The sequence below is a fragment of the Salvelinus alpinus genome, chromosome 15 (assembly GCF_045679555.1).
Source record: "Salvelinus alpinus chromosome 15, SLU_Salpinus.1, whole genome shotgun sequence".
NCBI lineage: Eukaryota > Metazoa > Chordata > Actinopteri > Salmoniformes > Salmonidae > Salvelinus > Salvelinus alpinus.
Window position 1 is genome coordinate 5,674,403 of NC_092100.1, and position 25,499 is coordinate 5,699,901.

A 25,499-nucleotide genomic window follows, 5' to 3' on the forward strand; every position below is an offset into this window, starting at 1 on the left:
GTGAGTTATGGTGTGTAGATATGCTAAGTGAGTTATGGTGTGTAGTTATGCTAAGTGAGTTATGGTGTGTAGATATGCTAAGTGCGTTATGGTGTGTGGTTATGCTAAGTGAGTTATGGTGTGTAGATATGCTAAGTGAGTTATGCTAAGTGAGTTATGGTGTGTAGTTATGCTAAGTGAGTTATGGTGTGTGGTTATGGTGTGTAGCTATGCTAAGTGCGTTATGGTGTGTGGTTATGCTGAGTGAGTTATGGTGTGTAGTAATGCTAAGTGAGTTATGCTAAGTGAGTTATGGTGTGTAGTTATGCTAAGTGAGTTATGGTGTGTAGTTATGCTAAGTGAGTTATGGTGTGTAGATATGCTAAGTGAGTTATGGAGCGTAGTTATTCTAAGTGAGTTATGGTGTGTAGTAATGCTAAGTGAGTTATGCTAAGTGAGTTATGGTGTGTAGTTATGCTAAGTGAGTTATGGAGTGTAGTTATGCTAAGTGAGTTATGGTGTGTAGTAATGCTAAGTTAGTTATGCTAAGTGAGTTATGGTGTGTAGTTATGCTAAGTGAGTTAGCATAGGACATCAGTCCAGTGCACGGTGGATATGTGGTCTTGAAATGGCAGGAGGGTGTGTCCCATTAGGATCAACATCATCCATCAATGTTTTACAGCTGCTGGTACAAGCCTCTATGTGAGGATGGGGACTGAGTGAGATTATAGTAACCAGGGTGAGAGGTGAGTATGCAGTGACCAGGGTGAGAGGTGAGTGCGCAGTGACCAGGGTGAGAGGTGAGTACGCAGTGACCAGGATGAGAGGTGAGTACGCAGTGACCAGGATGAGAGGTGAGTACGCAGTGACCAGGGTGAGAGGTGAGTACGCAGTGACCAGGGTGAGAGGTGAGTACGCAGTGACCAGGATGAGAGGTGAGTACGCAGTGACCAGGGTGAGAGGTGAGTACGCAGTGACCAAGGTGAGAGGTGAGTACGCAGTGACCAGGGTGAGAGGTGAGTACGCAGTGACCAGGGTGAGAGGTGAGTACGCAGTGACCAGGGTGAGAGGTGAGTACGCAGTGACCAGGGTGAGAGGTGAGTACGCAGTGACCAGGGTGAGAGGTGAGTACGCAGTGACCAGGGTGAGAGGTGAGTACGCAGTAACCAGGGTGAGAGGTGAGTACGCAGTGACCAGGGTGAGAGGTGAGTACGCAGTGACCAGGATGAGAGGTGAGTACGCAGTGACCAGGGTGAGAGGTGAGTACGCAGTGACCAGGATGAGAGGTGAGTACGCAGTGAGAGGTAGCATAGAGGTGGTCAGCTGGGATGACAGATGGACATACAGCACCCAGCAGCAGACACACTAGCATTAAAGGGGAGCCGGCATAGTGGTGACATGAATAATATTCAATATAATAGGAAGAGGTTGTCAAGCCGGTTACAGGCCTACTTATCTGAGGGATCCGTGACCAGGTATGTGATCAAAAGGATGGATCACAATCAATACGATCATGTTTTGTACTAGATTTTTTTTGTTTTGTGCCACCTGTGCAGAAGGATGATGGGTAACTCTCGTCGTCTTTCTCCCACTGATCATGTGACCTCCTGCTTCTAGACAGGTAGAACCACACATTGTTGTTTTTACCAAGCATCGGCCGCTTCAGTGGAAGAAGAGCGGGAGAGGAGGAGGATGGCGTGGAGGGGGGGGAGAAAGCCTCTTTGCGTGGAAGTTGGTTTAAATCAGTCAAGCTGTGCATCATCTTGACCGCGTGAGCTTCATCAAGCGTTCTGACCCATAGTTGCTTCACTATGAGTGCCATGCAGCAGCCTGTGTGCAGTGTACTATATCTTCAAGCCTGTGTGCAGTGTACTATATCTTCAAGCCTGTGTGCAGTGTACTATATCTTCAAAGTGTCTTACAGGTGATATACAGTAATATGAATGGCGTCCAGTCACGTATATAAGGACAGAGCCGACTGCACACTCCTTTGGCACAGTTATGGAGCGTGTGTTAGAGTGGTCAGGGACTCTGTGATCCTCTGGGGGAGGTTGACGTAGAAATAGAATAGATAGAACGGCCGTCGCCATTCAAGTCAACGATGGCATATAATGTGTCGACTGGCGGCCATTGCGAGTTTCACCCATGAGTTTACCAGTCAAATTGCCAGAGTTTAGAGGTTCCATGCACGTTCTATTCATTATATGTCTGTGAGGTGTGTGTGGGGGACGGGCTGGCTTTAGATGAGAGAATGTGTCTTCAGAGCACGGTACTCCGGAAGATTAAACACATGCTAGCGTTTCCATAGTGATCGTGATATTTCAGTTTTTGAATTCCCGCCGAGGACTGTGAATTCAAAAATGTCAGGAGAAACACAATGGTAATGGAACATTGTTGTAGTGGTATCGTGTTTCATTGGTTATGATGCAAATCTAACATTTTCCGAACTGTAAATTAACTGTATAGTATCAAACAGTTCAAAACAAGGTTAATAATTCCAACAAAATAACAGCTGGAACAGCTGAAACTTTTGACCATTTAGTGTATATTGTCAAATCATAACCAATCATCAAACATAACATAGTTTTCAGTTGTCTTGTGGGTTATCTCTGATTACAAACTGGGCGGAGAGAGCCCCGAATGCTGATTGGCTGACAGCCGTGGTATATCAGACCGTATACCACGGGTATGACCAAACATTTATTTTCACTGCTCTGATTACATTGGTAACCAGTTTATAACAGCAATAAGGCACCTCAGGGGTTTGTGCTACATGGCCAATATACCACGGGTAAGGGCTCCGCGTTGCGTCGTGTCTAAGAACATCCCTTAGCCGTAGTATATTGGCCATATACCACACCCCCCTCGTGCATTATAGAATAAATATATGCGTTCCAAATGCAAGCCTATTCCCTGTACACTACTTTGTGTTTGTGTGTTGGTCATAAGTAGTGCACTGTATAGGGAATAGGGTGCCATTGGAGACGCAGATAATGTCAGACTCTACCCTGTGAAGGATAGAGTTTGGTAGGGTCCCTACGATGGGTAGAGTCTGGTTACATACCTGTCCTCCTGCATGGGCTTGACAGACCCAGCTGACAGGATGTTGAGTGACAGGATGTTTGGGTCTATGATGGCGTCGTCCCCCTCGGGAGAGTTGCGGATACGACCTGGTGAGAGGAGGAAGAGGAGGAAGAGGAGGAGACGTTAGAGTGGTGCACTTCGTAGATATTGATGTTGTTATACAGTATTCATAACACAGACACATGGTACACAAACAGACTCACCCACAACCAGTTCCCGGACATCCTTCCACTCGATGTCTCCACCTGTCTCATGAACGATGGTCACAGTGACGCGCCTCTGGATACCCTGAGAGGGGGAGTGAGCGAGAGAGGAAGCATTATGTTCAGAAAGAGGAAGCATTATGTTCAGAATGAGGAAGCATTATGTTCAGAAAGAGGAAGCATTATGTTCAGAATGAGGAAGCATTATGTTCAGAAAGAGGAAGCATTATGTTCATAATGAGGAAGCATTACGTTCAGAATGAGGAAGCATTATGTTCATAATGAGGACGCATTATGTTCATAATGAGGAAGCATTACGTTCAGAATGAGGAAGCATTACGTTCAGAATGAGGAAGCATTATGTTCATAATGAGGACGCATTATGTTCATAATGAGGAAGCATTACGTTCAGAATGAGGAAGCATTACGTTCAGAATGAGGAAGCATTATGTTCATAATGAGGAAGCATTACGTTCAGAATGAGGAAGCATTATGTTCATAATGAGGACGCATTATGTTCATAAAGAACACATTAAATCAATCATAACTACTTCTCCACTCCCTGAATGACCTACCTGGTGCAGCATGAATGTCCCATGGCAAGGCATGCCTCCTCTATGGTCCACTCCTGCTGGGATGTAGCTGTAGGAAACAGAGAGAACCATAATTTATTTTCCTGCACAGTAACAAGACTCTCGTTGATTTCACATTGGCCAATAAGTTGTTAACACTGTTGCTGATATTGTTATTACTCTGGGTTCTTACATAAACTTTTCACGTTGGTAATAGATTTCTAAATTTAAAATTGTCAGAGACTCCAGTCATCTTTAATTCACATAGTTAACTCTTTCTTGAACTGCACTGTTGGTTAAGGGGCTTGTAAGTAAGCATTTCACGGTAAGGTCTCCACTTGTCGTATACGGCGCATGTCACTAATAAAGTTTCATTTGATTTAGATGATTTGATAATTAATAGAACATTAAGAGTATAATATTATAATATTGATCATCAATTAGCAGCGTCTGTTGAGGTGAAACTGAAGCTTTGCCTCCACGTCTACAGTACTGCGTTCCAATGTCCATACATCACTTAGAATATATTCCCAAACAATTTGTTTCCCTCTAGGTAGTACGGTAGTGTGAATATTGGAAGGTAGCCTATAGTAACCATTTGAGCGTGAGTGTGGTGAAACGGGATACTTCGTGGAATTTAATACAGAGCACATATATAAGGTTGTATATACACTATAGTAATTTAGTATTTATATATAGTATCTCTATGGAATACTCACTCTCCACTGGCCTCCAGTTCGCAGATCTCAAAGAACACCATGAGGTCATACTTGCAGTGGCAGGGCCCGGCTGTAGGGCGCATCAGGGTAGTCAGCTTGGTGGCAGGGACTAAAGGGAGGAAGGTGACGGGAGACAAGGTTACCAACAACAACAACAAAAAGAGACTCAGTCTTCAGTAGCAGGGAGCAAGGAGAGCTGCGAAAGGAAGAAGGGCTTAAAAAAGAGAGGGGATGAGAATAACGCAGGGAGAGATGGAGGAACCACTCAGTCCTGCGGACAGGCAGGGTAATCAATACAGAAGTCATCCCTTGTCATTACAAGGATGTGCCCGTGAAAAATTACAATCTGATAAAACTACCTGTAATTATTTGGATATATTTACAATATTTCTCAAGGAAATAATGGAATAACGCTGAGGAATATGGGTATTGCTACAAAGTAGCTCAGGTCCTAGATAGGAGAAGAATCAGAAAGAGAGGTCAAGGTATGATCGATCAAAAGCACGATAACACAGATCTAAAAAAAAAAAAAAAAAAAAAAGGGACAAGCAATAAATTATTGTTTATCGTAACTACAGAAGCTGAAAGCCCATAGATCCATTTGAGGAAGAGGAGGAGGAACTGTCGGGGGGGGAAAAATCAACCAGACAGGATAACAGTAGACACACAACAAGGCACGAGAAGAGAGCCTGTGGAGAAATCCCTGAAACATAACCTCCTCTTTTTATATCAGTTGGTAAAACATCTATTTTCTTTATACTGAACTCAGTTGATAACAGAATATAAGAGCGATGCATTGATGTGTTTATCTATGACTACAATCTAATGGTGCTAATTTAAGATATCTGTTTTACAATTTATCATCTTGGCTGCATTTCCACAGGCAGCCCAATTATGATATTTTCCCCAATTATTGGCAAAAGATCTGATCTGATTGGTCAAAAGTGTCATAAGATCAGATTTTGGCTGCCTGTGTAAACGCACAGAGTGATATAAAAAGAGGTTAGTTTCAAGGGACTTTCATTTGGCTCAGACACACAGACAGTAACCAACCCGGTTTCTGGGCTCTGATAACTGAACAGATAGAGAGGGGCGGGGCTGGAAGACTGGGCGGCCCCTCCCCCTCGAGGAGGAAAGAGGCGGCCAATCCGGCTGCGGACAGGGCGTGGCCTGACAGAGAGTCCACCAGCGCCCCATTGAACACCTCTGGGACCAGGTAGCGAATCAGCTCCAGCGTCTTCTCCCGGTCGGGCGGAGTCTCATCGTCTGCTACTTCACAGTCACAGGTAGAGTAACACGTACCCAACAACATTGAACTGAGCTGACGTGACATTACACAGTGTATAGTACAGCCAACAGCATCAAGCGTGACATTACATAGACTAACAGTACACGAGTACGGATGCAATGCAACAGACATGCGCTATAGGTAGCAACAGAGTACTGTACACAGGCCATACAACAGAATGATACACACTGTATACTGTGTGTTGTGTACTGTGTGCTGTGTGCTGTACACAGGCCATACAATAGAATGATACACACTGTGTACTGTGTACTGTGTACTGTGTACTGTGTGCTGTGTGCTGTGTACTGTGTGATGTGTACTGTGTGATGTGTACTGTGTACTGTGTGATGTGTACTGTGTACTGTGTACTGTGTGCTGTGTACTGTGTACTGTGTGCTGTGTACTGTGTACTGTGTACTGTGTACTGTGTACTGTGTACTGTGTGTTGTGTGTTGTGTGTTGTGTACTGTGTGTTGTGTACTGTGTACTGTGTACTGTGTACTGTGTACTGTGTACTGTGTGCTGTGTACTGTGTACTGTGTACTGTGTACTGTGTGCTGTGTGTTGTGTGGTGTGTACTGTGTGGTGTGTACTGTGTGGTGTGTACTGTGTGGTGTGTACTGTGTGGTGTGTGCTGTGTACTGTGTGTTGTGTACTGTGTACTGTGTACTGTGTGCTGTGTGCTGTGTGTTGTGTGTTGTGTGTTGTGTGTTGTGTGTTGTGTACTGTGTACTGTGTACTGTGTGCTGTGTACTGTGTACTGTGTACTGTGTGCTGTGTGCTGTGTGCTGTGTACTGTGTGCTGTGTGCTGTGTACTGTGTACTGTGTACTGTGTACTGTGTACTGTGTGCTGTGTGTTGTGTGGTGTGTACTGTGTACTGTGTACTGTGTGCTGCTTCAAAATAAAAACAGACATATCGTTACGTAGATCCAATGTTTTTTGTTTGAAGTCTATTTGTTTACTAAGACTAAATACAATGGTTCTGGTCCTTACCTGGTTTGGACAGGGGCATGACTTTGGGGAACTGCCTTCTGCAGGGACGCAGAGGGCTGGTGGGAGAGAGGCAGGTACAGTAAGTTATACAGTATGTTACCGTCACATCAAAAGACCAAAGATAACTTTTCCCCCAGAGCCTTCGTTGAATTATCGTTAGAACCTTCTGACGATATATCTTTGGTAACTGAGGTGTTTCCCAGAAACTTTGTTAGTAACTTGGCTCTTAAAGGACGACTGCACTTCCTGATTTGGCCTCAATTTAGATTTGGTTAAATAGAGAAATGCTAGTGGCCATGACTGAATTCAAATATGAGTTGGTTTCATGTTTGCACACCTATTAGTTTTCTCATTAAATTATTTCAATATTTGTATATGAATTTCCAAAATGTATAGATGGTTAAAGTTCATTTTTATTTTTTATTATTTACATGTTTTACTCTTGGAATTTTAACGTATTTTCCAATGTACATTGTGTCATTTACAGACGGTCCCTAACTAGCCCCATAGGGATGTCCAAAGTCAACCCACATTTACGACGAGGATTACGATTGGACCACATGGAGCTGCACTCCGAATTTCTGACTTTTTTTTGTTGTTGTTTGAAACAAATTCAACCTTCGTTTGCATTGTGATGCAATCAAAACTCGGGTTTTGGATGAGACTGACTTTATGACCAAAATGATAAAAACATTTTTTTTACACTTTGTAGTAAATGTTTTTGGGTCAGTAGAATAAATGTTTCTGACTCATATTGGCGGATGCTTTCTGAAGGACGGGTTTTGCTTTTAAGTGGCAGTTGCTCTTTAGAAACACGTTTGCCACATCTATGAGTGATCCAGACCATTCTCAACGCAGCCAAAGTGAATCGCTGTTATTTCTCCCGCGTGACTTTATTCACACAAGATCTCCTTCCAAACAATCATGGCCGCCGACTAACTTCAGAACAAAGATGACAACAACAACAACAAAAAATACAAAATTACCAAAGTTTTTGCAAAACAAGTGAAGGATAAAATGATGCTTCAAATAAAAAGCGAGATGACTGCAGATAATGAAGCGTGATTAAGCATTAAAAGATACATAGGATACACAGGCCTAACATAGTCCTATACTTCAATCATATTGAAGTCTATTTCATGTCCAATCAATTCAGTTCTATTTTGCGACTAGGCTACTGTCTATCATTTTTCCCTCGATGTGTTTCATTGGCTCCCGAGTGGCGCAGCGGTCTAAGGCACTGCATCTCAGCACAAGAGGCGTCACTACAGTCCCTGGTTTGATTCCAGGCTGTATCACATCCGGCCGTGATTGGGAGTCACATAAGGCGGCGCACAATTGGCCCAGCGTTTGTCCGGGTTTGGTCGGGGGTAGGCCGCCATTGTAAATAAGAATTTGTTCTTAACTGACTTGCCTAGTTAAATAAATAAAATTGTGTGTGAATGATGTGCCCAATCTGTGACTTAGTGGATTATTATTATTGGGTAAGACTAATAAACTACCTCAATAGCCTATTTGCAACCATAACTGGTAATATCTCTCGAGGAGATGATCCGTCGTCAGTATTGTGGAATAATTATAATGTTAAGGTAAGATTTGAATGGAGAAAACTGATCCGAGAGCAGCGGTTGATTTTCTTTCCATCCTATCAGTTGCGACACGTGGTCTGACGACGCACCTAGCCAACCTTCTCTCTACGTGCTTGTTTTGGGGAAACACTCTTAAAAAAAAAGTTGTCTTGTAAAAAAAATAACGACGACTCTGGTACGATCTCCGTAACGATTAGGTTGCATCGCAAGTGGGAAATGAGGTCCTGTCCATTACAATGAACATAATGACGAGAGTGACCAGCGACTTCTGTACCTGATCAGGTCCTTGCACAGAGCAGGGAATGGCTGTTTCTGGTAGTGACCAAACACCTCAAACACCATAGGCTGGGTCTTGATGTACTCCACAAAGGATTTGGTGACCTCTACAGCAATCTGTTGAACCGATAAAAGACACAGCTAGCTATAACCACTTGAGAAACAAAGCATATCTAACCATTACATTTGTGTATTTCTTTCTTCATGCCCACTGCATACTAGAGCATTTACTGTAAAACACTTTGATGACAACTTCTGATATAAAAAGAGCTTCATAAATAAATGTGATTTGATTGACTGCTTACGTTCTGTACGTGGTAGAAGCCCAGAGCAGGGCCTCGCCCTGTGTTCTTCAGAGGCTCTGTGGAAAAGGCCTCATCATGGCGGTGGATGAAACTGTAGGTAAAACCCGAAAGAGAGAGAGAGAGGGGGGGGGGGGGGGCTTGTTAGCTACCACTCACAGTCTGTTACGAGGTCTAATAGATCTGACAGAGACAGTTAGATGAGACATCGCAGCGGCTGAGGAGAGACAGTTTGATGAGACATCACAGATCTTAGAACAACAACAACAATAACAAAAACAACTTACTTGAACTGGCAGAAGATGTCAGCGTACTCTGCAGAGATGCTGGAGGCCTGGAGGACCGTCACCCTGAAGGTGAAGGTGTTACCTATCCTCAGGTGTTCCAGGGCTCCGTCCAGAGCTTCTCCCTCCAGGTTGGTCTTCAGGGGGCTCTCCAACTCATCTGGACTGGCTACAGGGTGGTGGGGGTGGGGGTAGGGAGAACAGACATTGGGTATATGTAGTGTGCTAAGTCTCTCTGCACCAGACTACCCTACATCCTTACAACAGTATATCTTCAGTGAATCTGTTGGTTTACTCTGGCACACTCTCATAAACACACTACCTACCCGTACATAAATACATTTGACACAATGAATTTAAGTACTGCACACACAGACAGACCACACCCACACAAACAGTTTGATGAGTGATCACAGAGAGTCTCTCTCGCAAGACAGTTTGAAGAGAGATCACAGAGTCTCTCTCGCAAGACAGTTTGATGAGAGATCACAGCAGCTGAGGACAGTCAGTTTGATGAGACATCACAGAGAAACAGAGACAGTTTGATGAGATATCACAGAGAGACAGAGACAGTTTGATGAGACATCACAGAGAGACAGAGACAGTTTGATGAGACATCACAGAGAGACAGAGACAGTTTGATGAGACATCACAGAGAGACAGAGACAGTTTGATGAGACATCACAGAGAAACAGAGACAGTTTGATGAGATATCACAGAGAGACAGAGACAGTTAGATGAGACATCACAGAGAGACAGAGACAGTTAGATGAGACATCACAGAGAGACAGAGACAGTTTAATGAGTAATCACAGAGAGACAGAGACAGTTAGATGAGACATCACAGAGAGACAGAGACAGTTTAATGAGACATCACAGCGGCTGAGGAGAGACAGTTTGATGAGAGACCACAGCGGCTGAGGAGAGACAGTTTGATGAGACATCACAGAGAGACAGAGACAGTTTAATGAGTAATCACAGAGAGACAGAGACAGTTAGATGAGACATCACAGAGAGACAGAGACAGTTTAATGAGACATCACAGCGGCTGAGGAGAGACAGTTTGATGAGACATCACAGAGAGACAGAGACAGTTTAATGAGACATCACAGCGGCTGAGGAGAGACAGTTTGATGAGAGACCACAGCGGCTGAGGAGAGACAGTTTGATGAGACATCACAGCGCCTGAGGAGAGACAGTTTGATGAGACATCACAGCGGCTGAGGAGAGACAGTTTGATGAGACATCACAGCGAGACAGAGACAGTTTGATGAGACATCACAGCGGCTGAGACAGTTTGATGAGAGACAGTTTGATGAGACATCACAGCGGCTGAGGAGAGACAGTTTGATGAGACATCACAGCGAGACAGAGACAGTTTGATGAGACATCACAGCAGCTGAGGAGAGACAGTTTGATGAGACATCACAGAGAGACAGAGACAGTTTGATGAGACATCACAGAGAGACAGAGACAGTTTGATGAGACATCACAGCGAGACAGAGACAGTTTGATGAGAGACAGTTTGATGAGACATCACAGCGAGACAGAGACAGTTTGATGAGACATCACAGCGGCTGAGGAGAGACAGTTTGATGAGACATCACAGCAGCTGAGGAGAGACAGTTTGATGAGGTACCACAGCGGCTGAGGAGAGACAGTTTGATGAGACATCACAGCGGCTGAGGAGAGACAGTTTGATGAGACATCACAGCGGCTGAGGAGAGACAGTTTGATGAGACATCACAGCAGCTGAGGAGAGACAGTTTGATGAGGTACCACAGCAGCTGAGGAGAGACAGTTTGATGAGACATCACAGCGGCTGAGGAGAGACAGTTTGATGAGACATCACAGCGGCTCAGGAGAGACAGTTTGATGAGGTACCACAGCGGCTGAGGAGAGACAGTTTGATGAGACATCACAGCGGCTGAGGAGAGACAGTTTGATGAGACATCACAGCGGCTGAGGAGAGACAGTTTGATGAGACATCACAGCAGCTGAGGAGAGACAGTTTGATGAGGTACCACAGCAGCTGAGGAGAGACAGTTTGATGAGACATCACAGCGGCTGAGGAGAGACAGTTTGATGAGACATCACAGCGGCTGAGGAGAGACAGTTTGATGAGACATCACAGCGGCTGAGACAAGAGACTACACAGCCAGTGGTCGTTACCCGCACAATTGTTGTTGTTGACCTCATCGGCCGAGGGTTCCATCCCTGAGTTCTGTCCCTCCCCCTCCACGAAACGCAGCTCTTCCTGGGACTCCCCGGTACGGGACAGACCAGTGGGGCACGACTCAGCCTGGAACTGACCACAAGGGACAGCATACAGTTAGCAAAGCTGGGAGGTAGGCCTAGTCACTGACTAGCCACACGATAGCATACTGTTAGCAAAGCTAGAGCAGCATACAGTTAACAAAGCTGGGAGGTAGGCCTAGTCACTGACTAGCCACACGATAGCATACCGTTAGCAAAGCTAGAGCAGCATACAGTTAAAAAAGCTCGGAGGTAGGCCTAGTCACTGACTAGCCACACGATAGCATACCGTTAGCAAAGCTAGAGCAGCATACAGTTAGCAAAGCTGGGAGGTAGGCCTAGTCACTGACTAGCCACACGATAGCATACCGTTAGCAAAGCTAGAGCAGCATACAGTTAGCAAAGCTGGGAGGTAGGCCTAGTCACTGACTAGCCACACGATAGCATACCGTTAGCAAAGCTAGAGCAGCATACAGTTAACAAAGCTGGGAGGTAGGCCTAGTCACTGACTAGCCACACGATAGCATACCGTTAGCAAAGCTAGAGCAGCATACAGTTAGCAAAGCTGGGAGGTAGGCCTAGTCACTGACTAGCCACACGATAGCATACCGTTAGCAAAGCTAGAGCAGCATACAGTTAACAAAGCTGGGAGGTAGGCCTAGTCACTGACTAGCCACACGATAGCATACCGTTAGCAAAGCTAGAGCAGCATACAGTTAACAAAGCTGGGAGGTAGGTCTAGTCACTGACTAGCCACACGATAGCATACCGTTAGCAAAGCTAGAGCAGCATACAGTTAACAAAGCTGGGAGGTAGGCCTAGTCACTGACTAGCCACACGATAGCATACCGTTATCAAAGCTAGAGCAGCATAGAGTTAACAAAGCTGGGAGGTAGGCCTAGTCAATGACTAGCCACACGATAGCATACAGTTAACAAAGCTGGGAGGTAGGCCTAGTCACTGACTAGCCACATGATAGCATACCGTTAAAAAAGCTAGAGAACGTTGCCAATGACTAGCATACAGTTAACAAGGCTAGGTAAGGTGATCGTTGCTGACTGATCAGCCAAAAGACAGCATACAGTTAACGATCTAGAGGGGGTAGCCGGCTGGCTGACTGTATGCTATCGCCAGCCACTGACAGTTAGCAAGGCTAGAGGGAGTAGCCTAGTCACTGACCGTTAGCAAGGCTAGAGGTGGTAGCCAGCCACTGACAGTTAGCAAGGCTAGAGGGAGTAGTCAGCCACTGACAGTTAGCAAGGCTAGAGGGGGTAGCCAGCCACTGACAGTTAGCAAGGCTAAAGGGGGTAGCCAGCCACTGACAGTTAGCAAGGCTAAAGGGGGTAGCCAGCCACTGACAGTTAGCAAGGCTAGAGGTGGTAGCCAGCCACTGACAGTTAGCAAAGCTAGAGGTGGTAGCCTAGCCACTGACAGTTAGCAAGGCTAGAGGTGGTAGCCTAGCCACTGACAGTTAGCAAGGCTAGAGGTGGTAGCCAGCCACTGACAGTTAGCAAGGCTAGAGGTGGTAGCCAGCCACTGACAGTTAGCAAGGCTAGAGGTGGTAGCCTAGCCACTGACAGTTAGCAAGGCTAGAGGTGGTAGCCAGCCACTGACAGTTAGCAAGGCTAGAGGTGGTAGCCAGCCACTGACAGTTAGCAAGGCTAGAGGTGGTAGCCTAGCCACTGACAGTTAGCAAGGCTAGAGGTGGTAGCCAGCCACTGACAGTTAGCAAGGCTAGAGGTGGTAGCCAGCCACTGACAGTTAGCAAGGCTAGAGGTGTTAGCCTAGCCACTGACAGTTAGCAAGGCTAGAGGTGGTAGCCTAGCCACTGACAGTTAGCAAGGCTAGAGGTGGTAGCCAGCCACTGACAGTTAGCAAGGCTAGAGGTGGTAGCCTAGCCACTGACAGTTAGCAAGGCTAGAGGTGGTAGCCTAGCCACTGACAGTTAGCAAGGCTAGAGGTGGTAGCCAGCCACTGACAGTTAGCAAGGCTAGAGGTGGTAGCCAGCCACTGACAGTTAGCAAGGCTAGAGGTGGTAGCCTAGCCACTGACAGTTAGCAAAGCTACAGTAAAGTCAAAGATGTTTATAACTAACCCAAGATAGACCACAGCCTGTCGTTTCCAATAGGAGCAAATTAATCATAGTTGGCCAAACAAGCAAGGGGGTGGGCAGAGCCAAGGACAAAATAGCAAGAGCCTATCGCTTTCTAGGACGTATTTGCATATTTCCATTAGAGAACGCCTACTATGTGAAGTGTGCGTGTGCAATAACTACATTTGCACTTGAACTCCTTCTGAACAACGCAAATGTATTTTTACTGCCGGTCACTGGGCTTCCTTTCATCACCATATTTGGTGGTGAGTGGAAATGCCAATCAGATTCTTCTGATTTATACATCCGGTGAAACATCTGGCTCATTGTTCAATCTGTGGAAGACGTAGTAGCCTAGCCACTGACCGTTAGCAAAGCTAGTGGGGGTAGCCTAGCCACTGACCGTTAGCAAAGCTAGTGGGGGTAGCCTAGCCACTGACTGTTAGCAAAGCTAGTGGGGGCAGCCTAGCCACTGACCATTAGCAAAGCTAGTGGGGGCAGCCTAGCCACTGACCGTTAGCAAAGCTAGTGGGGGCAGCCTAGCCACTGACCGTTAGCAAAGCTAGTGGGGGAAGCCTAGCCACTGACCATTAGCAAAGCTAGTAGGGGCAGCCTAGCCACTGACCATTAGCAAAGCTAGTAGGGGCAGCCTAGCCACTGACCGTTAGCAAAGCTAGTGGGGGCAGTCTAGCCACTGACCGTTAGCAAAGCTAGTGGGGGCAGCCTAGCCACTGACCGTTAGCAAAGCTAGTGGGGGAAGCCTAGCCACTGACCATTAGCAAAGCTAGTAGGGGCAGCCTAGCCACTGACCGTTAGCAAAGCTAGTGGGGGCAGCCTAGCCACTGACCATTAGCAAAGCTAGTAGGGGCAGCCTAGCCACTGACCATTAGCAAAGCTAGTAGGGGCAGCCTAGCCACTGACCATTAGCAAAGCTAAGAGAGGTAGCTCATAGACTTACATATAGATACTGTAGACATCGTATCGATCCCATTAGGGCGTCTGTGAGAGCATGGGCAGCGCCAAAGGAGGCCATCTCCATTTTTAAGTAGTACATTTTCTTCTTCTACTACTTCTATGAGTTGGTAAACAAACTGAAAGGGTGCATACTGCCACCTGGAGGGTGTTGTCTGAACAGGTATAAAGTCATGGTTGGTGATTTACTGCCCCCTAGAGGGTGTTTTCTGAACAGGTATAAAGCCAAGGTTGGTGATTTACTGCCCCCTGCAGTTATGGAATGTTTGCTCACAAGTATAATTAATTGGCTGATGTCGCCTGATGACCTGGATGGAATCATGTGATCCTTCCAAGTCCCACCCAGCTGACTACTTCAAAATGGTGAAAGTCGTCAATGACACTAGAGTCCTCTATCTATCTCTATGAGGTAACTCCCAACAGTTAGCTAGTAAAACTAGGGGAGCTACATAGGCACTGACTAGACAAAACAGTGCCCGATATCCTCTGTTGGTTTGGCTCAGGAGACATACCTTCTCAAACTCCCGGTCCTCGAAGGAGATCTTGGCGGTGCCAGACTGGCGGACACCGGAGCCATAGTCAGGAGCCTCCTCATCAGCTGGAGGGAAACACAAAGCACCTTCACTTGACTTCCTCTAGAAGTCACACTCAGTCTGCCCTGGAGTCAAACCCTACCTGAGCTAATATACTGACTGTAATGAGGGTCTTATGAAGTCCTAAGTACTGTACAGCTCCCTACGCTTCATGTTAGGCTATTAACTTGTTGGCTGTATTGAGTTTGAATGATTGTAATGTGGGTGGAAGTCTATGGTCCAGGTTTTACCTGAGATTGCCTGTACAGCCACCCTGAGAAATCCTTTGACCTCTCCCTTCTCACTGATGATGGCCACGCGATGGACCAGGGGCACAGGGTACAGCAGGTTACTCAGGTACACAAAGGCTCTGTAGGGGAGGGAGACAGGGACACAGGGAGAGAGGGAGAGGTGCAGAGAGGGAGAGAGGGAGAGAGAGAGGGAGAGGTGCAGAGAGGGAGAGAGAGAGAGAGAGAGAGAGAGGGAGAGGTGCAGAGAGGGGAAGAGAGAGAGAGAGAGAGAGAGAGGTGCAGAGAGGGGGAGAGAGAGGGACAGAGAGAGAGAGAGAGAGAGAGAGAGAGAGACAGATAAAGAGAAAAGAACATTGAAGAGAAGAAAAGAGAAGAGAGAGAGAGAGAGAGGATGAGAGAGAGAGAGAGTGACAGAGAGAGAGAGAGAGAGAGAGAGAGAGAGAGAGAGAGAGAGAAAGAAAGAGTGAAGTACCATTAGAGAGCTCAGAGAGACCAGAACAGTGAGAGAGATAACGTACAGAGATAATAAGGAGATAATAACGGAACATTAACACAGCACGAGACAAACACACCAAGCTGCAAAGCAACCAAACAGAAGCTGGGACTGCACTCGACTGGACAGCTCTGGTGATGACCATGGCTACCCTTTACTATCCCCTCTCTGGGTGTGTCTGGTCAACATAATAGCTTTAGGTCAAGATAACAGTGGGACAATTAAGGAGCAGGAGGGAGGCTGTGTTTTTAGTTTTTGAGAGCTTGGTGAGGCTAAGGAGCATGTTGTGTACAAGGTGAAACTACTGTATGTCCTCTCTCTCTCTCTCTCTCTCTCTCTCTCTCTCTGTCTCTCTCTCTCTCTCTCTCTCTCTCTCTCTCTCTGTCTCTCTTTCTCTCTCTGTCTCTCTCTCTCTCTCTCTAGGGTTAGCTCCTATACTCTGTACCGGGCTGTAGGGTTAGCTCCTATACTCTGTAACATACTGTAGGTCTACAAATTTGTCTTGCAGTCGAGGACCACATTTCCCAAGAACCAATGGGGCGGGTAGACATTTAAGGGGTAAAGGAGTGGTAGAAAAGGGGAGGCAAACGACTAGATTGGTGAGGTGTAAAGAAGGCATGCTCGGGACAAAAAAAAAAAGAAGGCCTTCTTGACTCAAATGAATCAAAAACAAATCGAGCAGAAATCATCATTAAACGAAACATGGCTAAAAGCTTGAACCAACAGCCAACAGCTTGAAATGTGTTACGACGGGGAAAAAAGGGGATGACACCATAAACACAAAATACACCGCTCCTACAAGGAGTGGAGTGCTGATTTGTGCAAAGAGAAGGGGAGCCAATTCCCATGTTAAAATTTTACAAAAAAATAAATAAAAAAAAAGGTCAAAATAAAGAATATTGTGCTCTGGCATGCCTAAAAGAGACAGCTGCAGTAGAAACCAGCTCTTTCATCATTGAGATATTGAGTCTTCCCTGAATCACTTCCTGTATCAGTTGTTTCACATGAATCGTTTGATGAATCATTTGATGATTCGTTTCTACTTATCATCAAGAGAACGTTCATGACATGGCAAGGACATCGAGCCGTGATTGGATGCCGTCTGCTTTATGCAAAAAACAGATGTCAGAAGATATATGAGACATGTCAGTGTTTAAGATGATGGTCTCCTAATTATTATTATTTTTAAATATATTAAATTTTTAGACATACAAAAAGGTGAGACAGACACCTCAAGCATTCGTTAAGCAACACCTTTGCTTGGATTACAACTAAAGCAAAAGTGGCATGGATGGATCCACCAACGTGTACAGGGGCAGGGTCATCATCAAGAAGGATGTCAAGCCACTCCCACATCCTTCTTGATGTGATCTGTGTAGCCTAGGTCAAGCCCCGGTGTGATCTATGTAGCCTAGATCAAGCCCCTATGTGATCTGTGTAGCCCAGATCAAGCCCTGATGTGATCTGTGTAGCCCAGATCAAGCCCCGGTGTGATCTGTGTAGCCTAGATCAAGCCCCGGTGTGATCTATGTAGCCTAGATCAAGCCCCTATGTGATCTGTGTAGCCCAGATCAAGCCCTGATGTGATCTGTGTAGCCTAGATCAAGCCCTGATGTGATCTGTGTAGCCTTGATCAAGCCCTGATCTGATCTGTGTAGCCTAGATCAAGCCCTGGTGTGATCTGTGTAGCCTAGATCAAGCCCTGGTGTGATCTGTGAAGCCTAGATAAAGCCGTGATGTGATCTGTGTAGCCTAGATCAAGCCCTGGTGTGATCTGTGTAGCCTAGATCAAGCCCGATGTGATCTGTGTAGCCTATATCAAGCCCTGATGTGATCTGTGTAGCCTAGATCAAGCCTTGATGTGATCTGTGTAGCCTAGATCAAGCCCTGGTGTGATCTGTGTAGCCTAGATCAAGCCCTGATGTGATCTGTGTAGCCTAGATCAAGCCCCGATGTGATCTGTGTAGCCTAGATCAAGCCTTGATGTGATCTGTGTAGCCTAGATCAAGCCCCGGTGTGATCTGTGTAGCCTAGATCAAGCCCCGATGTGATCTGTGTAGCCTAGATCAAGCCCTGATGTGATCTGTGTAGCCTAGATCAAGCCCTGATGTGATCTGTGTAGCCTAGATCAAGCCCTGGTGTGATCTGTGTAGCCTAGATCAAGCCCGATGTGATCTGTGTAGCCTAGATCAAGCCTTGATGTGATCTGTGTAGCCTACAGCAAGCCTTGATGTGATCTGTGTAGCCTAGATCAAGCCCTGGTGTGATCTGTGTAGCCTAGATCAAGCCCCGATGTGACCTGTGCAGCCTAGATCAAGCCCCAATGTGATCTGTATAGCCTAGATCAAACCCCAATGTGATCTGTGTAGCCTAGATCAAGCCCTGGTGTGATCTGTGTAGCCTAGATCAAGCCCTGGTGTGATCTGTGTAGCCTAGATCAAGCCCTGATGTGATCTGTGTAGCCTAGATCAAGCCCTGATGTGATCTGTGTAGCCTAGATCAAGCCCTGATGTGATCTGTGTAGCCTAGATCAAGCCCTGATGTGATCTGTGTAGCCTAGATCAAGCCCCAATGTGATCTTTGTAGCCTAGATCAAGCCCTGGTGTGATATGTGTAGCCTAGATCAAGCCCTGATGTGATCTGTGTAGCCTAGATCAAGCCCTGATGTGATCTGTGTAGCCTAGATCAAGCCTTGATGTGATCTGTGTAGCCTAGAGCAAGCCCCGGTGTGATCTGTGTAGCCTAGATCAAGCCCTGGTGTGATCTGTGTAGCCTAGATCAAGCCTTGATGTGATCTGTGTAGCCTACAGCAAGCCCCGGTGTGATCTGTGTAGCCTAGATCAAGCCCTGGTGTGATCTGTGTAGCCTAGATCAAGCCCTGATGTGAAAGTAAGAAACAGTTGAAGGTAAATGCTCACAAGACAAGTCATTTCTGATGAGATTCAAAAGTATGAAAATGATAAAGACAAGAATAAAAGCCCCAAAATGTCTACCAATTTATTTAGATATTTGTTGACATTGTGGACTTATATAGATTTTGTTACTGTCAGGTTTTGAACAATATAGAAAACCTTCCATCTTTGGCGTATGACAGTTAAAGAAGAAGCCTTATAAAAGAGCAGTGTGGCTGGTAGTTACCAATGATGACATTTCTCCCTGAGAACCGAGGCAAGGAGCGCTGTCCGACGCAGCTAGATTAACCTGAGCTGGAGTGCTAACAGCTAGAAGTATTAGGGAGTGCCTTTGACTGTGTAATTCATGAAAGAGCAGTTTGGCTTCTAAGGAGTTGGTAGGGAGCTGGTAGGGAGCTTCTAGGGAGCGTCTAGGGAGCTGGTAGGGAGCTGGTAGGGAGCTGGTAGGGAGCTTCTAGGGAGCGTCTAGGGAGCTGGTAGGGAGCTTCTAGGGAGCGTCTAGGGAGCTGGTAGGGAGCTGGTAGGGAGCTTCTAGGGAGCGTCTAGGGAGCTGGTAGGGAGCTGGTAGGGAGCTGGTAGGGAGCTGGTAGGGAGCTGGTAGGGGGCTGGTAGGGGGCTGGTAGGGGGCTGGTAGGGAGCTGGTAGGGGGCTGGTAGGGAGCGTCTAGGGGGCTGGTAGGAAGCGTCAAGGGAGCTGGTAGGGGGCGTCTAGGGAGCTGGTAGGGAGCGTCTAGGGAGCTGGTAGGGAGCGTCTAGGGAGCTGGTCGGGAGCGTCTAGGGAGCTGGTCGGGAGCTGGTAGGGGGCTGGTAGGGAGCTGGTAGGGAGCGTCTAGGGAGCTGGTAGGGAGCTGGTAGGGAGCGTCTAGGGAGCTGGTAGGGAGCTGGTAGGGAGCTGGTAGGGGGCTGGTAGGGAGCTGGTAGGGAGCTGGTAGGGAGCGTCTAGGGAGCTGGTAGGGAGCTGGTAGGGAGCTGGTAGGGAACTGGTAGGGGGCTGGTAGGGTGCTGGTAGGGAGCGTCTAGGGAGCTGGTAGGGAGCTGGTAGGGAGCGTCTAGGGAGCTGGTAGGGAGCTGGTAGGGAGCGTCTAGGGAGCTGGTAGGGATCTGGTGGGAGCTGGTAGTGACCTGGTAGGGAGCTGGTAGGGAGCGTCTAGGGAGCTGGTAGGGAGCTGGTCGGGAGCTGGTCGGGAGCTGGTAGGGAGGTGGTAGGGAGCTTCTAGGGAGCTGGTAGGGAGCGTCTAGGGAGCTGGTAGGGGGCTGGTAGGGAGCGTCTAGGGAGCTGGTAGGGGGCTGGTCGGGAGCTGGTCAGGAGCTGGTAGGGAGCTGGTAGGGAGCGTCTAGGGAGCTGGTAGGGAGCGTCTAGGGAGCTGGTAGGGAGCTGGTAGGGAGCTGGTCGGGAGCTGGTCGGGAGCTGGTAGGGAGCTTCTAGGGAGCGTCTAGAGAGCTGGTTGGGAGCTGGTAGGGAGGTGGTAGGGAGCTGGTAGGGAGCTGGTAGGGAGCTGGTCGGGAGCTGGTAGGGAGCTGGTAGGGAGGTGGTAGGGAGCTGGTAGGGAGGTGGTCGGGAGCTGGTCGGGAGCTGGTAGGGAGCTGGTCGGGAGCTGGTAGGGAGCGTCTAGGGAGCTGGTAGGGGGCTGGTAGGGAGCGTCTAGGGAGTTGGTAGGGGGCTGGTAGGGAGCTGGTAGGGAGCTGGTCGGGAGCTGGTAGGGAGCTGGTAGGGAGCTGGTAGGGAGCTGGTAGGGAGCTGGTCGGGAGCTGGTAGGGAGCTGGTAGGGAGCTGGTAGGGAGCTGGTAGGGAGCTTCTAGGGAGCTGTTAGGGAGCGTCTAGGGAGCTGGTAGGGGGCTGGTAGGGAGCGTCTAGGGAGCTGGTAGGGGACTGGTAGGGAGCGTCTAGGGAGCTGGTAGGGGACTGGTCGGGAGCGTCTAGGGAGCTGGTAGGGGGCTGGTAGGGAGCGTCTAGGGGGCTGGTAGGGAGCGTCTAGGAAGCTGGTAGGGGACTGGTAGGGAGCGTCTAGGGAGCTGGTAGGGGACTGGTAGGGAGCGTCTAGGGAGCTGGTAGGGGACTGGTCGGGAGCGTCTAGGGAGCTGGTAGGGGACTGGTCGGGAGCGTCTAGGGAGCAGGTAGGGGGCTGGTAGGGAGCGTCTAGGGGGCTGGTAGGGAGCGTCTAGGGAGCTGGTAGGGGGCGTCTAGGGAGCTGGTAGGGAGCGTCTAGGAAGCTGGTAGGGAGCGTCTAGGGAGCTGGTAGGGAGCGTCTAGGGAGCTGGTAGGGGGCTGGTAGGGAACTGGTAGGGGGCTGGTAGGGTGCTGGTAGGGAGCTGGTAGGGAGCTGGTCGGGAGCTGGTAGGGAGCTGGTAGGGAGGTGGTAGGGAGCTTCTAGGGAGCTGGTAGGGAGCGTCTAGGGAGCTGGTAAGGGGCTGGTAGGGAGCGTCTAGGGAGCTGGTAGGGGGCTGGTAGGGAGCGTCTAGGGAGCTGGTAGGGGGCTGGTCGGGAGCTGGTAGGGAGCTTCTAGGGAGCTGGTAGGGAGCGTCTAGGGAGCTGGTAGGGAGCTGGTAGGGAGCTGGTCGGGAGCTGGTAGGGAGCTTCTAGGGAGCTGGTAGGGAGCGTCTAGGGAGCTGGTAGGGAGCTGGTAGGGAGCTGGTCGGGAGCTGGTAGGGAGCTTCTAGGGAGCTGGTAGGGAGCGTCTAGGGAGCTGGTAGGGAGCTGGTCGGGAGCTGGTAGGGAGCTTCTAGGGAGCGTCTAGGGAGCTGGTAGGGAGCTGGTAGGGAGCTGGTAGGGAGCTGGTAGGGAGCTGTTAGGGAGCGTCTAGGGAGCTGGTAGGGAGCGTCTAGGGAGCTGGTAGGGAGCTGGTAGGGAGCTGGTCGGGAGCTGGTAGGGAGCTTCTAGGGAGCGTCTAGAGAGCTGGTAGGGAGCTGGTTGGGAGCTGGTAGGGAGCTGGTCGGGAGCTGGTAGGGAGCTGGTAGGGAGCTGGTAGGGAGCTGGTCGGGAGCTGGTAGGTAGCTGGTAGGGAGCGTCTAGGGAGCTGGTAGGGATCTGGTCGGGATCTGGTGGGAGCTGGTAGTGACCTGGTAGGGAGCTGGTCGGGAGCTGGTAGGGAACTTGTAGGGAGCTGGTCGGGAGCTGGTAGTGACCTGGTAGGGAGCTGGTCGGGAGCTGGTCGGGAGCTGGTAGGGAGCTGGTCGGGAGCTGGTAGGGAGCTGGTAGAGAGCTGGTAGGGAGCTGGTAGGGAGGTGGTCGGGAGGTGGTCGGGAGCTGGTCGGGAGCGGGAGCTGGTAGGGAGGTGGTAGGGAGCTTCTAGGGAGCTGGTAGGGAGCGTCTAGGGAGCTGGTAGGGGGCTGGTAGGGAGCGTCTAGGGAGCTGGTAGGGGGCTGGTAGGGAGCTGGTAGGAAGCTGGTCGGGAGCTGGTAGGGAGCTGGTAGGGAGCGTCTAGGGAGCTGGTAGGGAGCGTCTAGGGAGCTGGTAGGGAGCTGGTAGGGAGCTGGTCGGGAGCTGGTCGGGAGCTGGTCGGGAGCTGGTAGGGAGCTTCTAGGGAGCGTCTAGGGAGCTGGTAGGGAGCGTCTAGGGAGCTGGTAGGGAGCTTGTAGGGAGCTGGTCGGGAGCTGGTAGGGAGCTGGTAGGGAGCTGGTAGGGAGCTTCTAGGGAGCTGGTAGGGAGCGTCTAGGGAGCTGGTAGGGGGCTGGTAGGGAGCGTCTAGGGAGCTGGTAGGGGGCTGGTAGAGAGCGTCTAGGGAGCTGGTAGGGGGCTGGTCGGGAGCGTCTAGGGAGCTGGTAGGGGGCTGGTAGGGAGCGTCTAGGGGGCTGGTAGGGAGCTGGTAGGGAGCGTCTAGGGAGCTGGTAGGGGGCTGGTAGGGAACTGGTAGGGGGCTGGTAGGGTGCTGGTAGGGAGCGTCTAGGGATCTGGTCGGGAGCTGGCGGGAGCTGGTAGTGACCTGGTCGGGAGCTGGTCGGGAGCTGGTAGGGAGCTGGTCGGGAGCTGGTAGGGAGCTGGTAGGGAGCTGGTAGGGAGGTGGTAGGGAGCTTCTAGGGAGCTGGTAGGGAGCGTCTAGGGAGCTGGTAAGGGGCTGGTAGGGAGCGTCTAGGGAGCTGGTAGGGGGCTGGTAGGGAGCGTCTAGGGAGCTGGTAGGGGGCTGGTCGGGAGCTGGTAGGGAGCTTCTAGGGAGCTGGTAGGGAGCGTCTAGGGAGCTGGTAGGGAGCTGGTCGGGAGCTGGTAGGGAGCTTCTAGGGAGCTGGTAGGGAGCGTCTAGGGAGCTGGTAGGGAGCTGGTAGGGAGCTGGTCGGGAGCTGGTAGGGAGCTTCTAGGGAGCTGGTAGGAAGCGTCTAGGGAGCTGGTAGGGAGCTGGTAGGGAGCTGGTCGGGAGCTGGTAGGGAGCTTCTAGGGAGCGTCTAGGGAGCTGGTAGGGAGCTGGTAGGGAGCTGGTAGGGAGCTGGTAGGGAGCTGGTAGGGAGCGTCTAGGGAGCTGGTAGGGAGCGTCTAGGGAGCTGGTAGGGAGCTGGTAGGGAGCTGGTCGGGAGCTGGTAGGGAGCTTCTAGGGAGCGTCTAGAGAGCTGGTAGGGAGCTGGTAGGGAGCTGGTTGGGAGCTGGTAGGGAGCTGGTCGGGAGCTGGTCGGGAGCTGGTAGGGAGCTGGTAGGGAGCTGGTAGGGAGCTGGTCGGGAGCTGGTAGGTAGCTGGTAGGGAGCGTCTAGGGAGCTGGTAGGGATCTGGTCGGGATCTGGTGGGAGCTGGTAGTGACCTGGTAGGGAGCTGGTCGGGAGCTGGTAGGGAACTTGTAGGGAGCTGGTCGGGAGCTGGTAGTGACCTGGTAGGGAGCTGGTCGGGAGCTGGTAGGGAGCTGGTCGGGAGCTGGTAGGGAGCTGGTAGAGAGCTGGTAGGGAGCTGGTAGGGAGGTGGTCGGGAGGTGGTCGGGAGCTGGTCGGGAGCTGGTAGGGAGCTGGTCGGGAGCTGGTAGGGAGGTGGTAGGGAGCTTCTAGGGAGCTGGTAGGGAGCGTCTAGGGAGCTGGTAGGGGGCTGGTAGGGAGCGTCTAGGGAGCTGGTAGGGGGCTGGTAGGGAGCTGGTAGGGAGCTGGTCGGGAGCTGGTAGGGAGCTGGTAGGGAGCGTCTAGGGAGCTGGTAGGGAGCGTCTAGGGAGCTGGTAGGGAGCTGGTAGGGAGCTGGTAGGGAGCTGGTCGGGAGCTGGTAGGGAGCTTCTAGGGAGCGTCTAGGGAGCTGGTAGGGAGCGTCTAGGGAGCTGGTAGGGAGCTTGTAGGGAGCTGGTCGGGAGCTGGTAGGGAGCTGGTAGGGAGCTGGTAGGGAGCTTGTAGGGAGCTGGTAGGGAGCGTCTAGGGAGCTGGTAGGGGGCTGGTAGGGAGCGTCTAGGGAGCTGGTAGGGGGCTGGTAGAGAGCGTCTAGGGAGCTGGTAGGGGGCTGGTCGGGAGCGTCTAGGGAGCTGGTAGGGGGCTGGTAGGGAGCGTCTAGGGGGCTGGTAGGGAGCGTCTAGGGAGCTGGTAGGGGGCGTCTAGGGAGCTGGTAGGGAGCGTCTAGGAAGCTGGTAGGGAGCGTCTAGGGAGCTGGTAGGGAGCGTCTAGGGAGCTGGTCGGGAGCGTCTAGGGAGCTGGTCGGGAGCTGGTAGGGGGCTGGTAGGGAGCTGGTAGGGGGCTGGTAGGGGGCTGGTAGGGAGCTAGTAGGGAGCGTCTAGGGAGCTGGTAGGGAGCTGGTAGGGAGCTGGTAGGGAGCTGGTAGGGAGCTGGTAGGGAGCTGTTAGGGAGCGTCTAGGGAGCTGGTAGGGAGTGTCTAGGGAGCTGGTAGGGAGCTGGTAGGGAGCTGGTAGGGAGCTGGTAGGGGGCTGGTAGGGAGCTGGTAGGGGGCTGGTAGGGAGCTGGTAGGGAGCGTCTAGGGAGCTGGTAGGGAGCTGGTAGGGAGCGTCTAGGGAGCGTCTAGGGAGCTGGTAGGGAGCGTCTAGGGAGCTGGTAAGGAGCTGGTAGGGACGTGGTCGGGAGGTGGTCGGGAGCTGGTCGGGAGCTGGTCGGGAGCTGGTAGGGAACTGGTAGGGAGCTGGTCGGGAGCTGGTAGGGAGCTGGTAGGGACGTGGTCGGGAGGTGGTCGGGAGCTGGTAGGGAGCTGGTCGGGAGCTGGTAGGGAGCTGGTCGGGAGTTGGTACGGTCTACCTCAGAGCTCATAGGGACTAAGACTAAGGGGGCTTTCACACCCAAATGGTTTGGTGTGTTTTTTTCTGAACTAATTTACCCCCTTAGTTGGGTTCGCTTGGACTGGTGTGAAGTCTATCTACACTAAACAACACATGTGGTTTGCTCAAAAAGGGTGGTCTCAGTCTGATTGAATTCGTACTGTGGTGCTCTTCGCTGCAGGTGAGAATATAGTCCGGATCAAACACAGTCAAAGAGTATCATTGGTTGCGTCATAACTTGATATCTCTGATTATGTGAACGTAGCATCAGGTTCTTCATGATAATCCAGCCTGGTCAGCCGATAATCATAGATGGATTTAACTTATATTTTTAAAGGATATTTACATTTGGCAACGTGAAACCAACCAGACCAAATGTAAAATATAGCATGTAATAGTTGATGGAACTGTGATTGGAAACTATGTGTGAAAACATCCTGAAGGAGCTGAGGCAAAGACTGCTGTCTGAAACTAACAGCTAGAGTTCTGAGTCAGGGAGGGACTTATA

At 50.0% G+C, this 25,499-nt stretch overlaps 1 protein-coding gene across 23 annotated transcripts in view; it reads right to left on the reverse strand.

Annotated features, from left to right (window-relative positions):
- The window catches only part of LOC139539409 (kinesin-like protein KIF1A), a 242,293-nt gene that overhangs the window by 35,688 nt on the left and 181,106 nt on the right, over window positions 1-25,499 (reverse strand). For 10 of the 23 annotated variants that reach the window (XM_071342321.1, XM_071342314.1, XM_071342336.1 and 7 more), the window contains 11 exons: window positions 15,435-15,553; window positions 15,124-15,209; window positions 11,464-11,599; window positions 9,295-9,460; window positions 9,011-9,101; window positions 8,704-8,822; window positions 6,841-6,896; window positions 4,558-4,666; window positions 3,842-3,908; window positions 3,267-3,351; window positions 3,044-3,149 (listed from right to left, as the gene is read on the reverse strand). In XM_071342321.1, the coding sequence (XP_071198422.1) occupies window positions 3,044-3,149; window positions 3,267-3,351; window positions 3,842-3,908; window positions 4,558-4,666; window positions 6,841-6,896; window positions 8,704-8,822; window positions 9,011-9,101; window positions 9,295-9,460; window positions 11,464-11,599; window positions 15,124-15,209; window positions 15,435-15,553 (1,140 nt within the window). Of the gene's footprint in view, window positions 1-3,043; window positions 3,150-3,266; window positions 3,352-3,841; window positions 3,909-4,557; window positions 4,667-6,840; window positions 6,897-8,703; window positions 8,823-9,010; window positions 9,102-9,294; window positions 9,461-11,463; window positions 11,600-15,123; window positions 15,231-15,434; window positions 15,554-25,499 lie in introns of all 23 variants that reach the window. The other 13 variants (XM_071342327.1, XM_071342325.1, XM_071342320.1 and 10 more) reach the window with 5 other exon arrangements.